The following is a 14,011-nucleotide window of genomic DNA, read 5'->3' on the forward strand; positions in this document are numbered from 1 at the left end:
ATTTAGATTGACTTTGCCTCGGTTCCTCTGACATTGATGTGGCACCACAAAATTATGCAGCATGGGATCCAGAGGAGTTTTCAAAGGAGGCATTTTCTCTGACATCTCACTGAAAGTGCCAGCCATGTAAACGTTGAAGGGGGCCTCTGAGCGCAGGCATGGGGGCCCTTGCTCCTGACACCTTCTAGAGGAGGAAAGGTCACGGAGTCTTCAACCAGGGGGTCTTACCTTACATGGGTGAGGATCCACTCCATATGTTTCCAATGTCTGTGCTTTTCTTAAGAAGTTCAGCTCTGATGTTGCTGGTGTCTGACCACTGGAATAAAGAAAATGAGATGGTTTCAAGGTGTCTTGTTCCCACAGGTTCCCCTGAGGTAACTCTCTATGAAGATGTGCTCAGGGTGAGCCACACATCTCAATGTTTCTAGGGTGTGCTCCCTGCTTGGTTCTAGGACCAACTTCAGAGACTCCTGCTAGAGTCTCTGACTGTCTTCAAACATTTTCAGAGTGAGGCAGGCTACATAATGAATTACTTGGGCTGAGTGTGAACAATGGGGAGTGGTGGGGACTGTGCCAGCAGCACCTTAGCTCTGAGATTCCCATTACTGAGAATGCAGGGCCCACTACTTGGGAGGCTGAGGTGGGAGGTGGGAGGATCGCTTGAGCTCAGGAGTGCAAGGTTGCAGTGAGCTATGGTCACAGCCCTGCACTCCACCCTGAGTGACAGAATGAGACCCTGTCTCAAAAAAAAAAAAAAAAAAAAAAAGAAAAATACTGATTTTTATGTGGTATTTCACAATTTAAAATACTATGGGGTAAAACAAAATACATCTGTAGGCTGGAGGCAGGTCATAGGCTTCTCATATGTGATCTGATCTAGACTGAACTATAAAGAAGGGACTCATATAGCTGGCTGGTGCCACCCAGCCCTCTTCCTTTGCCAAAAGGAAACACAGGAAAGTAGGGTGAGGAGAGGCAGAAGGAGACAGTACTGAGGTCCCATGCTCCACAACAGCTGTCTGTCCATAGGGTGATGACCATGAAAAGGAAAGACACTGAAAAAGGCAGAGATCAGCTCCGGCTCCAGACCATCTGAAGGGGCCTTTGGCATCACCCCTTCCCACTGCCTCTTTGGCAGGTGTGTTGATGGGCTCATTGCAGACCCAGTGGCAGAATCACCATCAGGCTCTTGCCTGGGTCCAGAGCCCTGCAAAGCAGATGTACTTCTATAGATACAGGGTTGGCTCTGGTGAGGAGGGGCGGGCAGCTTGTGAAGTCAACATCTCTGATGGCTGGTGGGCAGGTTGCTCATTTCTAAGCTTATCAGTTGCCTCAGGTGATACGGCCAGGCAGGAAGATAAGCTGGCCCCAAGGAGAAGCAGGCCGGATTCCCCTAGCTTCCCTCTGGAGAGGCATCAGTCAGGCAGCATCTTTATGCGCCAGTCTCGTGCTACTTGCTGGAAAATATACGAAGAAACACAGTATACAGTTTGTGCCCTCAAGAGCCCCTATCACATTGCATAAAGGAAGCATGGATGTATTTTTACATTATGAAGACGAGGCAGGACCTGTGGAAGAAGTACCTGTGGAAGGGGGTATTACTATGAATAAAGACTTCTGCATCCACTAGCGTACCTGAGGCACAGGGAAGGTAAGTTTGGAACACATTTGTGTGGCAAGCAAAGGGCTGGCTAGAGCACCGCTTCCCTTTCCAGGGAGTGTCCTTGTTTGCAGGGGAGTGGGCCCTGGGGGCTCCATTTACCCCTGGAGTTGGCCCAAACCTTCAGGGTCCTCAAAGCGGGCATCATTTCCTGGGGGATCCCCTGCTTTGAACAGGTTTCTGGAAGGCTGTCCCTACTATTCTGATGTCTCCTAAAGCCCTCCAGGCAGTTCCAGCACACCCCTGATCTCTTTGAAGGAACCTTGAGGACACTGCCCCCAACACCACAAGCCCGTGTTTATTCTGATTTTTACCACAAGGGGTCGCTATTCCCTAACAGAGTGACTCGAGGAGCCGCGGGGTCCTGCACCCGGGAAGGCACACCCAGGGAGAGGGGACGGAAGCATGCAAGATTCCATTTGTTTGGTGTTGCCATTCCGCTGGGAGGGTCAGGAACCCCTCCTGTCACAGAGTGTGGGCAGAGGGGTCTGTTTACAAAGGCGAAGGAGGCTTTGGGTTATATTTGTTGGTAAAATCATTGAGTGAAGGGTTTCTGGGGGCCTGTGGTTAGGGAAGGAACAAGTTGAAGCTTAGTATTAGCATTAGAAATATCCGGCTGTGCTCCCTGTTGCCAGGCATAGTCTTTCCTCAGAACAGTAGATACACAAACCTTTTAAAATATTTTTTTAAAGCTGTAATGTATTATAATGACAACATAACTTTTTATTTTTATTTTTTTGACAGGGTCTCGCTCTGTGGCCCAAGCTGGCATGCAGTGGCACGATTCCAGCTCACTGCAACCTCCGCCTCCTGGTTCAAGCGATTCTCATGCCTTAGCCTCCTGAGTAGCTGGTATTACAAGCGTGTGCCACCACATCTGGCTTTATTTATTTACTTTCATTTTTAGTAGAGACAGGGTTTCTGCCATGTTGCCCAGGCTGGTCTCTCGAACTTCTGGCCTCAGGTGATCTGCCCTCCTCCACCTCCCAAAGTGCTGGGATTACAGGTGTGAGCCACTGTGCTTGGCCAACGCTGCATTCTATATCCCTTTTTTTCCTCAGTTTGTCAGTTTGGGGAATCTGTGTTGTACACCAAGTGGAGCCCAGACACCCTATTGCTGCTTTTAAAAATCAGGCTTTGTAGAAAATCCTACTTCATGTGTGTGAAAGGCTGCATTAATGCTGTTTTATGGTATTCAGCATATTCTGGGCAAGGTGAGAGACGCTGAGAAAGATGAGGCGCCACACTTGAAGCCACGTCTCCTCCACTTCCCTCTGTGCAAAGTCAGGGACTCCAGAGGGTCCCTGGTGTGGTGGGGGGCCTGAGTTAGGCGGGCCTGAGGACATAGTCCTGAACCAGAGCGCTCCCAAGGCACCCTCAGCATTTATGAATCAGTCCTGCGCACTCCATCCTCTGCTGAGAAGCCACCTGTCACACTGTCACAGACTGAGAGCAGAGGCCTGCCCTTTTTCACATCCTCACTCAACCTCTCCTTTTCCTTTCTTTTTTTTTTTTGAGATGGAGTCTCACTCTGTCACCCAGGCTGGAGTGCAGTGGCGCAACCTCTGCTCACTGCAACCTCTGCCTCCCGGGTTCAAGCTATTCTCCCGCCTCAGCCTCCGGAGTAGCTGGGATTACAGGCACCTGCCATCATGCCCAACTAATTTTTGTATTTTTAGTAGAGATGGGTTTTCACCATGTTGGCCAGGCTGGTCTTGAACTCCCGGCCTCAGGTGATCCACCTGCCTCAACCTCTCAAAGTGCTGAGATTACAGCCATGAGGATACATGATAAAGCACCTGGCCTTTTTCTTTCATCTTTTTTCTCTTATGCAGTTTCCTTTGTGTTTATCTTTTCCTTTTCCCCAGTTCATGCTTTCCTCTGTATCTTCATTAAATATCTTAGTGAGGTAAATGCCTTTCAAAGGCCAATCCCTCTCTGTTTCCCCTATAACACAATTCTCCCTTATCTTTAAAGCTTCAGCCTATATCGCTCTTCTTGGAGTGGGAGCCCACAGGGCTTGTGGCTGTGACTTGTGCTGTCAGTGTATCACTGACAATGGTACATCCTGGGGTCAGGAAGGCTGGGGAGCATCACTCTGTGTCAGTAAACAGTCTGCGAGAGCAGAGGACACGTCGTGGAGCCTGTGCGCTCAGGCTCTGGAGAAGCCACAGTGTTCTGGGCCTAAGTGCCACGTACCTGAGTTCTGTCTTGTGAATCTCGGCAATTTTCCTTTCCAGCTTCTCTGAATGTTTAGGGAAAAACTGGAACTTGGAGCTGTAGCCTTCAGGGTGTTTCCCTGAGTCATAATCCCCAATCTCCGCTTTCAAAAGGAAGGTGGAAGAAAACAATTACAGAGACAGGTAAATCATCATTGACAAAGCAACAAGAGATTAGCACACAGAGCAAAAGCCAAAACACACATCAGATTTACAGGAAACAGTGGATTCTGAGCATGGCTGTCAGCTGGGCAGAGGGCAGGCCCTTCAGGAGCATGTCCACCTTTGTTTTCCCAGGTGCACACATTGGGTTGGCATTCAAGTTTATGCAGAGAGACAGAGAGCTGGCCTTGTGTTCTGAGGTCACGAGTAAATTTACAATGAAAGAGCAGAGGCCTGCACTATGGTCCTCATCCATTCCGCCATGAGAAGAGGGTCTAGGAACAACGTTCTTTGTGGCAGCCCAGGAAATGGTGAGCTTGATCAGAAAGGGAGATCCTCTTGGGCCTCAGCCAGATCAGAGGTCTACATCCTAGTTTGAGGATGTTAGCAGGGACACAGTAAATTGATGAATGAGTTGCGATCCAAATTCAGAACTCAACCCTCAGTTCAAATCAAATCAAATGAATAAATTTGAATAAATATTCATTAAGGGCTGACCAGGTGCCAGGTTCCTTCGAGCGGCCTGCAGAGTGGGAAGCCTGGCTGTAACCAGAAAGCGTCGTTGAGTTCAGAAGCAGCAAGTTCTAAGGCTCATTTCTCAAGTCCCTGCCAGGTGTGAGCCTTTCTCCTCCAGCTATTCACAGAGAGAGTTTATCTAAACCTGATGAGATCTCAGAGCAGTAAACTTTAGGAGGGCAGAAGACCCACGGTACTTTCCACACCCAGGTCAGAATCCAGCTTTTTCCACGTGAAGCTCTCCACAGGGAGGATGGTGGCTATGACAAAAGAAAGAGGAGGCGCCAGCTACTCTGTGGGTGCCCTTTTTCCTTCCCAGGTGAGAGCCACAACCACTTCAGATGTGAAGTCTTGAGAGAGAAGTAAACATTAAGAGGAAAACGTGCCCTCCTCCCATGGCTGAATATTATACTTGTGGCTTGTACTTTCTCACTACAAACCTACTCACTGTGTCTTCCAAATTACTTGGGAACTTCTACTGTTAGCAGGAGACCCAAATCTGAAGTCTGGGGTAACCTTGAGCCTTGGAGTCTTTTTTCTTTTGAGACAGAGTCTCATGGCACCCAGACTGGAGTGCAGTGGCATGATCATAGCTCGCTGCAGCCTCGACCTCCTGGGCTCAAGTGATCCGCCCACCTCAGCCTATAGCTGAGACTACAGGTGCCCACCCCAGGCATGGCTAATTTTTTTTTTTTTGAGACAGAGTTTCGTTCTGTCACCAGGCTGGAGTGCAGTGGCGCGATCTCAGGTTGAAGTGATTCTCCTGCCTCAGCCTCCCGAGTAGCTGGGACTACAGGTGCGCGCCACCACACCCAGCTAATTTTTGTATTTTTAGTAGAGACGGGGTTTCACCATGATGGCCAGGATGGTTTTGATCTCTTGACCTCGTGATCTGCCTGCCTCAGCCTCCCAAAGTTCTGGGGTTACAGGCGTGAGCCACTGCGCCAGGCCTAATTTTTAAATTTTTTGTAGAGATGGGGTTTCACTCTGTTGCCCAGGCTGGTCTCAAACTCCTGGGCTCAAGTGATCTTCCCACCTCAGCCTTCCAAAGTGCTGGAGTAACAGTTGTGAGGCACTGTGCCTGGCCCAGAGTCATTTATATTGATTTTATTTAGAAAGTTCCAAGTGGAAAACATCAATGTTGGACATCAAGTACTTTTTTGAAGAAAAACGAATGATTGGGTAAAACTATAGAAAAGACTAGAGTTTAAGACTCGACTTAGGTCAGGCTAGGCTTTCTCTTTAAAAACAAAAGGGGCATTCAGAAGCTTGAGATCAGCCTGGGCAATGTGGCGAAACCCTATCTCTACAAAAAAATAAAAAATTTAGTTGAGTGTGATGGTGCACACTTGTGGTTCCAGCTACTTGGGAGGTTGAGGTGGGAGGATCACTTGAGCCCAGGAGGTGGAGGTAAGCCAAGATTACGCCACTGCACTCTGGCCTACAAGACAGAGCCAGATCCTGTCCAAAAAATATATATATATACACATACATATATATATATATACACACACATACACACACATATCTCTCTCTCTCTCTCTCTCTCTCTCTCTCTCAAAGGGGCATCTTTGGGTATCTTAAGATTATTAAGTACCTGCTGGATTCCCCATGTAGATGATTTTAAAAACAGGAGTCTCAGAAGTCAAAGTGGCAATGGGCTAAATTTTACATTCTTTTTTTTTTTTTTTTTTTTTTTTTTTGAGACGGAGTCTCGCTCTGTCGCCCAGGCTGGAGTGCAGTGGCGTGACCTCAGCTCACTGCAAGCTCCGCCTCCCGGGTTCCCGCCATTCTCCTGCCTCAGCCTCCCGAGTAGCTGGGACTACAGGCGCCACCACCACGCCCGGCTAATTTTTTGTATTTTTTAGTAGAGACGGGGTTTCACCGTGTTAACCAGGATGGTCTCGATCTCCTGACCTCATGATCCTCCCGTCTTGGCCTCCCAAAGTGCTGGGATAAATTTTACATTCTTAACACAGGCAACCAGCCGTGATATTTCTAGTGCCAGAAGGACTTTAGTTGCTTATTGGCAAGCACTTTCCAAGTTCTCTTCACAAAGTTGCTTCTGGGATTTCCAATTAAGAGTTCAGATTCTTTGGGGGAAAATTCATCATTTTAGTGCTATGGTCCAAAATGATCCAGTAGTAATGGCAGTTTCAGGCCTAGGGTCTAAGAGAAATCTAGGAAGTGGCACTTAAGTGTCTCTGCATCTCAGAAGGGGATGTGTGTGAAGAGTGTGTATGTCTCCTACTGTTTTGCAAAAAAAGCCAATCTGGGCATCAGCTGGGTAAGCCTCAACTCTTACTTATTAGCCTGTTAGGAAATGTGCTTGTTACTTGGAAACACTTTCAACTTTGAGCACACTGAACTAAAAAGTTTCTGAAATAGATACTAGAATTCTAAGATGCTTCTTATCTTAGAGATTTGCCTGAGAGGATGGGACAAAAAATCAAGCCTAATTACACTCCAGAGTCTCAGGGACTTTCTCAACCAGGGGCCCAAGGCAAATCCCTAAAACAGAGTCAGAATGACTTTAGGGGACTGGTAGTAAGATCTTAGGCACACTTTAGGGTTGAGCGTTCAGTGTTTTCTGGCTCTAGGAAATCCAAGCAAAATCCTCTAACTTGACTGGGTGTGGCAGCTCACACGTGTAATACCAGCACTTCAGGAGGCTTAGGCAGGAGGATCACCTGAGGTCAGGGGTTCGAGACCAGCCTGGCCAACATGGTGATACTCCGTTTCTACTAAAAACAAAAAAACAATTAGCCAGGCATGGTGGCATGCACCTGTAGTCCCAGCTACTCAGGAGGCTGAGACAGGAGAACAGCTTGAACCTGGGGGGTGGAGGTTGCAGTGAGCCGAGATTGCACCTCTGCACTCCAGACTAGGCAACACAGTGAGACTCTGTCTCAAAAAACAAAACAAAACAAAACAAAAAACAACAACAAAAAACCCCTCTAACTTGAACTCTGTTTCAAGTTAGATGTTTGTTTGTTTATGTATTTATTTATTTGGAGATGGAGTCTTGGTCTGTTGCGCAGGCTGGAGTGCAGTGGTGTGATCTCGGCTCACTGCAACCGCCACCTCCTGGGTTCAAGCAATTCTTGCACTTCGGCCTCCCAAGTAGCTGGGACTACAGGTGTGTGCCACCACACTGGCTAACTTTTGTATTTTTAGTAGAGACGGGGTTTCACCATGTTGGCCAGGCTGGTCTCGAACTCCTAACCTCAGGTGATCTGCCCACCTCAGCCTCCCAAAGTGCTACGATTACAAGCATGAGCCATAGCACCTGGCCTAGATACTGTTTAGATTCAAGAAGGAGTCATCAGTGGTAACTGAAAATAATGTAATCAGTACTTGGCATGAAAAGCAAAATTATCCTGTCAAAAGTCATTACCTTGAAGGATGTAAGCTGCTAACAAGGCAGCATCTGATGTTTTACAGAGGAGTCGGCCATGGTAGAGATCCCTTTTGATCTGGAGGAAGACTAAATACCTGGAGAGAAAACAGAGAATGAACTATAAAAAGATTTCTTTGATTGCTTTAAAGATAAAAATACGTGATGTAAGCCTATCAAAATCTTTGTCAGAATACTTTTACTACATTAAAAAAAAAATCTTAAAACATATTGTAGAACAAATACATTCTCCATTTCCCTGGAAACTCTTTCAAGTACTTTGCCCTAAACTGACTTGAGGTTCAGTTCAAAATATGTCAGTTTCCTCCTGTAGCTCAAAACAGAAATGGCTGTTTCCTGGTAAAACCATCACCCCCCAGTGCTGGGCTTTGGAAGGAGCCAGCCCCAGTTGGTCTGGTGCCGAAAAAGAAAACTATACCATCAGAAACTGGCAAACTGGGCCCTTCTCTGCCTTGGATGCTGGCTGATGTTCCTTCTTAAGTAGAATGGCTGGTGAAGGAACTAGCCCAGGAAGAGTTCAGTCTCAACTTGCCAAGAGAATCTGTCCATATGTGGAAACAGCCTGCAGTTACCAAGGTCAACCAGACCTTTGAAATGGAATAAAGTGTAAGAAGACTAAGTCAGCCAGGCGCTGTGGGTCACGCCTGTAATCCCAGCACCTTGGGAGGCCGAGGTGGGCAGATTACGAGGTCAGGAGATCAAGGCCGTCCTGGCTAACCAGTGAAACCCAGTCTCTACTAAAATATATAAAAAATTAGCCGGGCGTGGTGGCACGTGCCTATAGTCCCAGCTACTCGGGAGGCTGAGGCAGAAGAATGGCCTGAACCCAGAAGGTGGAGCTTGCAGTGAGCCGAGATCGCACCACTGCACTCCAGCCTGGAGGACAGAGTGAGATTGTCTCAAAAAACAAAACAAAACAGTAAAAAAAAAAAAAAGACTGAGCCAAGATTGTGCCACTGCACTCTAGCTTGAGCAATTGGAGAGACCCGGTCTCAAAAAAGATGCAACAAGGGGCACTGGTGAAGGAAGCATACAAATGAAGCAGAAACCTGGGACCAGCACCTCTTTAAATACAGAAAGCTGTTGCCTCAGGTGGAAGCAGGATATCAAAAACAAGAGCAAACAGTAGCTGACATGTATTGAGTGCTTACGATCTGCCAGTCTGGGTGTTACACACTTTACATGCAATATCTTATTTAATGGTCACATAACACTTTGAGATAGGTATATTATCCCCATTATTCCAGATAGAGAAGCTGAGGCTTTAGTGATTTTCTCATGGATATACAACTAAGTGGAAGAGCCAGGATTCAACTTCAGCACTGTGAGACTCCTGAACTTGGCTCTTCATCACTATGATATTCTGCCCTCCTTGTGTGTCCGGAATTGGTGGGTTCTTGGTCTCGCTGACTTCAAGAATGAATCCGTGGACTCTCACGGTGAGCGTTACAGTTCTTAAAGATGGTCTGTCCCCAGTTTGTTCCTTCAGACCTTCAGATGTGTCTGGAGCTTCTTCCTTCTGATGGGTTGGTGGTCTCGGTGGCTTCAGGAGTGAAGCTGCAGACCTTCGTGGTGAGTGTTACAACTCATAAAGGCAGCATGGACCCAAAGAGTGAGCAGCAGCAAGATTTAGTGCAAAGAGCGAAAGAACAAAGCTTCCCCGGTGTGGAAGGGGACCGAGCCAGTTGCCGCTGCGGGCTCGGGCAGCCTGCTTTTATTCCCTTATCTGACCCCACCCACATCCTGCTGATTGGTCCATTTTACAGGAGCTGATTGATCTATTTTACAGAGAGCTGATTGGTCCGTTTTGACAGTGTGCTGATTGGTGCATTTACAATCCTTGAGCTAGACACAGAGTGCTAGAGGGAAAAGTTCTCCAAGTCCCCACTAGGTTAGCTAGACACAGAGTATTGATTGGTGTATTTACAAACCCTAAGCTAGACAGAGTGCTAATTGGTGTATTTACGATCCTCTAGCTAGACATAGAAGTTCTCCAAGTCCCCACCAGATTAGCTAGATACAGAGTGCTGATTGGTGCACATACAATCCTCTGGCTAGATATAAAAGTTCTCCAAGTCCCCATGTGCTCAGGAGCCCAGCTGGCTTCACCTAGTGGATCGTGCACCCGGGCTGCAGGCAGAGCTGCCCGCCAGTCCCAAGCTGCACTTGCACTCCTCACCTCTTGGGCTGTTGATGGGACCGGGCACCACGGAGCAGGGGGTGGTGCTTGTCGGGGAGGCTTGGTCCGCTCAGGAGCCCACCGCAGTGGGGGAGCTGGGACATGGCCGTCTGCAGGTCCCCAGCCCTGCCCCGTGGGTAGGCAGCTAAGAATTTCAGTGCAGCGCCAGTGGGCCAGCACTGCTGGGGGACCCGGCCCAACCTCCGCAGCTGCTGGCCCGGGTGCTAAGCCCCTCACTGCCCTAGGCCGGCAGTGTCGGCCGGCCACTCCTTGTGCGGGGGCCGCTGCGCTGGAGCCCGTGCCCGCCGGAACTCGCAATGGCCCAGGAGCACCGCGTGCAGCCCCGGTTCCTGCCCGCGCCTCTGCCTCCACACCTCCCAGCAAGCAGAGGGAGGCGGCTCCGGCCTCAGCCAGCCCAGAGAGGGGCTCCCACAGTGCCGTGGCAGGCTGAAGGGCTTGTCAAGTGCCGCCAGAGTGGACGCCGAGGCCGAGGAGGCGCTGAGAGTGAGGGCTGCTAGCACATTGTCACCTCTCACTTGCTATAAATGCTTTGCAGTTTCACTAGTTGGATGGACCCTGTCACAGTGGAATGGAATTGATGACTTTCCATTTTGAAATGTCTTCACAAGGAGTGTGGTCTTCATTGCTCTTCTTAGAAGACCTGTAAGATTATTAGGAGCATCAATCCCTTGAGTGGGTCACCTACCATGGTGGTTCCTTGGCCAGGGAGCATTTCTGGTGATTTAAAAATATTTCCACAGATTCTTTGATAATCCTAATTTCATGAGGTAGAGCTTAATTCCTTCTCTTTGAGTGTGGCTTAGACTTGGTGACTCACTTCTATCAACAGAATAAAGCATGAGTGAGTGTCTGACTTCTAAGGTCATAAAGTCATTGCAGCTTCCTCCTTGTTCTCTTGCCCTTGGATCACTCCTTCTTCTTGAGGTTGCTTCAGCATTCCTATAGAAAGGTCCATGTGGTGAGGAACTGGGGCCTTTGCCAACAGCCAGCAAGGAACTGAGGCTTTCGGCCAACAGCCATTTGAGTGCCCCATCGTGGAAATGAAGTCCCCAGCTCCAGTCAAGCCTGTGGATCACTGTAGCCCCAGCCAACCTCCTGACTGCAACCTCGTGACTGACCCTGAGGCAGAACCACCCAGCTAAGCTGCTCTTGAATTCCTGACCCACAGACAATACTCTGAGACACTTAAATGCTTGCTATTTTAAGTCAACTTTTATGATGCAGCATCCCTAGGGGAGTAATGAAAATGTAGTAAAATTCCTTTAAATTCTAACAGTCTGAACCAAAAAGAAATTGACCCCTCCCTGGATAATTGGAGGTTTCCATTGTTTCTGTTTTCAGGCTGAAGAATAAAATAGAGGATTCCGTGTCCACTTGACCATGTAAAAATGCTCAAGAGGAAGAGGGCTGTTGATGGTGCAACTTCCAGGAGGTGGTAGGAAGGGGTCCTAGCAGGTAACTCTGAGAGGCTCAGGCTTGGAGATTCATGCAGTTAACAGAAATGAGGGAGCAACCAAGCCTTCTTCTCTCTTCAGGGCTTACTACTCAAAGTGTAGCCCACATATCAGGGGTATCAGCATCACTTGAGAGCTTATTGGAGATGAAGAATATAGGCCCATCCTACACTTACACCTACACCTTTTAACAAGATCCCCAGGTGATTTGTGTATAGATTAAAATTTAAGAAGCTGTCCTAAGAAAATTCAAAAGCAACCTTCTAACCACAGCAGGATGGACTGCCTTCCTCAGACCAAAGGGAAGGTGAGTCTTAGTCTGGAAGTTAATAAGAACCCATCCTCTCACTCCCATCAACCCTACTCTGCCCAAATGTTTGCCAAGAAAAACTAAAGGAAAAAAGACATGTAGAGTGAATAATTAAGATGGATCTACCAAATCAAGCTTGTCTTCACTCTGCTTCCCACAGTGAAATGCCACACGGTGTGTGGGAGACAGTGAGTGAGCACTTCTCTGCCTCTCACTGTTCCAACTCCCACCTTCCACAGGCTTCAGCAGGATGTGGATGCAAACCTTTTGCCCCTTACTGATCACTCCCTGGACCTGGATTCATGCATCATGTCTTCCATGTTTCTCTGCTTGTCTGTGTCCAAAATTCAGGGACTGTACATATTGGACTAAAGGAGATATTGCAAAGGGATAATATGGATAATATGGCTCTGGGCAGTGATTCTCAACGTGGCAGAGAGGGGAACATCTTCCAGGGGGAGCCCGTCAGAATCCATATGTGTCGGGGGTGCTCCTGTGGTTTGAAAAGGCCCCTTTGGGCCGGGTGCGGTGGCTCACACCTGTAATCCCAGCACTTTGGGAGGTCAAGGTGGGTGGATCACCTGAGGTCAGGAATTCGAGACCACCGTGGCCAACATGGTGAAACCCTATCTCTACTAAAAAAAAAAAAAAAAATTAGCCAGGCATGGTGGTGTAGGCCTGTAATCCCAATTACTTGGGAGAGGCTGAGGCTGTAGAATCACTTGAACCCGGGAGGCAGAGGTGGCAGTGAGCCAAAATCGCACCACTGCACTCCAGCCTGGGCGACAAGAGCAAAACTCCATCTCAAATAAAAAAAGAAAAGAAAGAAAAAAGAAAAGTCCTGTTTAAAGTTTCCGATTTGCTCCCCTTCTCCTCCCACCCAAAGGAACATGATCCTGCTCACAGTGAGAACCACTGTCTTTCCAAGGCATCATTATCGATGGCAGGTAATGGCCTCAGGTGAACTGGAATGGACGGAAGGCTTTCCACTGCTGGGCCGGGTTCCTTTTGATTTCTGGTGATAAAAACAGCTGCAGGGAGGTTAAAGGCAAGGCCACGGGGCATTCTCAGACAATGTCATAGAACTAGATGGGAAGAGGGAAAAGGGTACACCAGTAGCCTTAAGAAACAAACCATAGTTGAGGACAAGAGGAGATGAGCTCATGAAAGAATCAACTGACAGCTTCAAGAGAGCGAGCGAGCTGCACCGGGGCTCCCCCTCCCCTTTCTGCCACAGTGGCTTCCATCAAGCTTTGTGTTTGGTTCATTTAAGGAGATAACCAGTGACTCAGTGTTGTTGGTGGAAATATATTCCACATGACTCATAGCATCCTTAGACCCATTCACAAGAGACCCTGGTATGTTCTCCCGGGCCACACAAGGGCCTAAGGAAGACTATCTTGTTGCCTGAGGCACTATCTCCAGGGCCACTGTGTGTTGCCAGGCAAGGGATCAGCCTGCTGGAGCTGCCCAGTGCAGCCCTCCTGAATCTCTGAACCTCAGAACATTTCATAGCCAAGGAAATAGAAGTCTAGAGATGGAGAGTGACTTATTTGAGGTAACACAGCAATCAGAATCCAGGCCTTCTGCCTCAGCCCAGTGCCTTTTCTAGCCCCATGGTAATTCACTCAGTTATCAGATTAGTCCTCATCCAAGTCAGGAGAACCCTTTGTCATCAGAGAGAAATTCTTACTGGGACCAAGGGAGAAATCAGTTCTAGACCAGATTTAGGAGAACAAGCTTGCTTCTGAGGAAACTGGGTTTTTGGTTTTTAAACTCTGCTGATCTCTTTCTGGCCTCAGAGAGGCTTTACCTCACCTCCATTTTTGTTTGAATGCTAGTGTTGTCCTAAATTGATTGGAGTGTGAATCAGGACAGAATGAGCAAAAGCCTGCAAGATGCCAGGGAAAACCTGAGCTTTTGTGTAACGCGAACATCTCTCCAGGGTGTTGGCTTTGGCGTAAGGCTGTCTGTTCTCCCAGGGTGGGGATGAGCCCACAGGCATTTCCAGAGTTTAAGGCTGTGAACTGTGGAAAGCACTGGAGGCTCCTGGAGAGTTTTTTTCCAGAAGA

General features: G+C 48.2%; 1 protein-coding gene across 9 annotated transcripts in view; it reads right to left on the bottom strand.

Moving 5' to 3' along the window:
• Nucleotides 1-14,011, bottom strand: part of FRMD5 (FERM domain containing 5) — a 343,392-nt gene that overhangs the window by 30,778 nt on the left and 298,603 nt on the right. For all 9 annotated transcript variants that reach the window (XM_025390460.1, XM_025390457.1, XM_025390458.1 and 6 more), the window contains 3 exons: nt 7,955-8,052; nt 3,860-3,983; nt 229-316 (listed from right to left, as the gene is read on the bottom strand). In XM_025390460.1, the coding sequence (XP_025246245.1) occupies nt 229-316; nt 3,860-3,983; nt 7,955-8,052 (310 nt within the window). The remainder of the gene's footprint in view (nt 1-228; nt 317-3,859; nt 3,984-7,954; nt 8,053-14,011) is intronic.

Source organism: Theropithecus gelada, chromosome 7a (assembly GCF_003255815.1).
Source record: "Theropithecus gelada isolate Dixy chromosome 7a, Tgel_1.0, whole genome shotgun sequence".
NCBI lineage: Eukaryota > Metazoa > Chordata > Mammalia > Primates > Cercopithecidae > Theropithecus > Theropithecus gelada.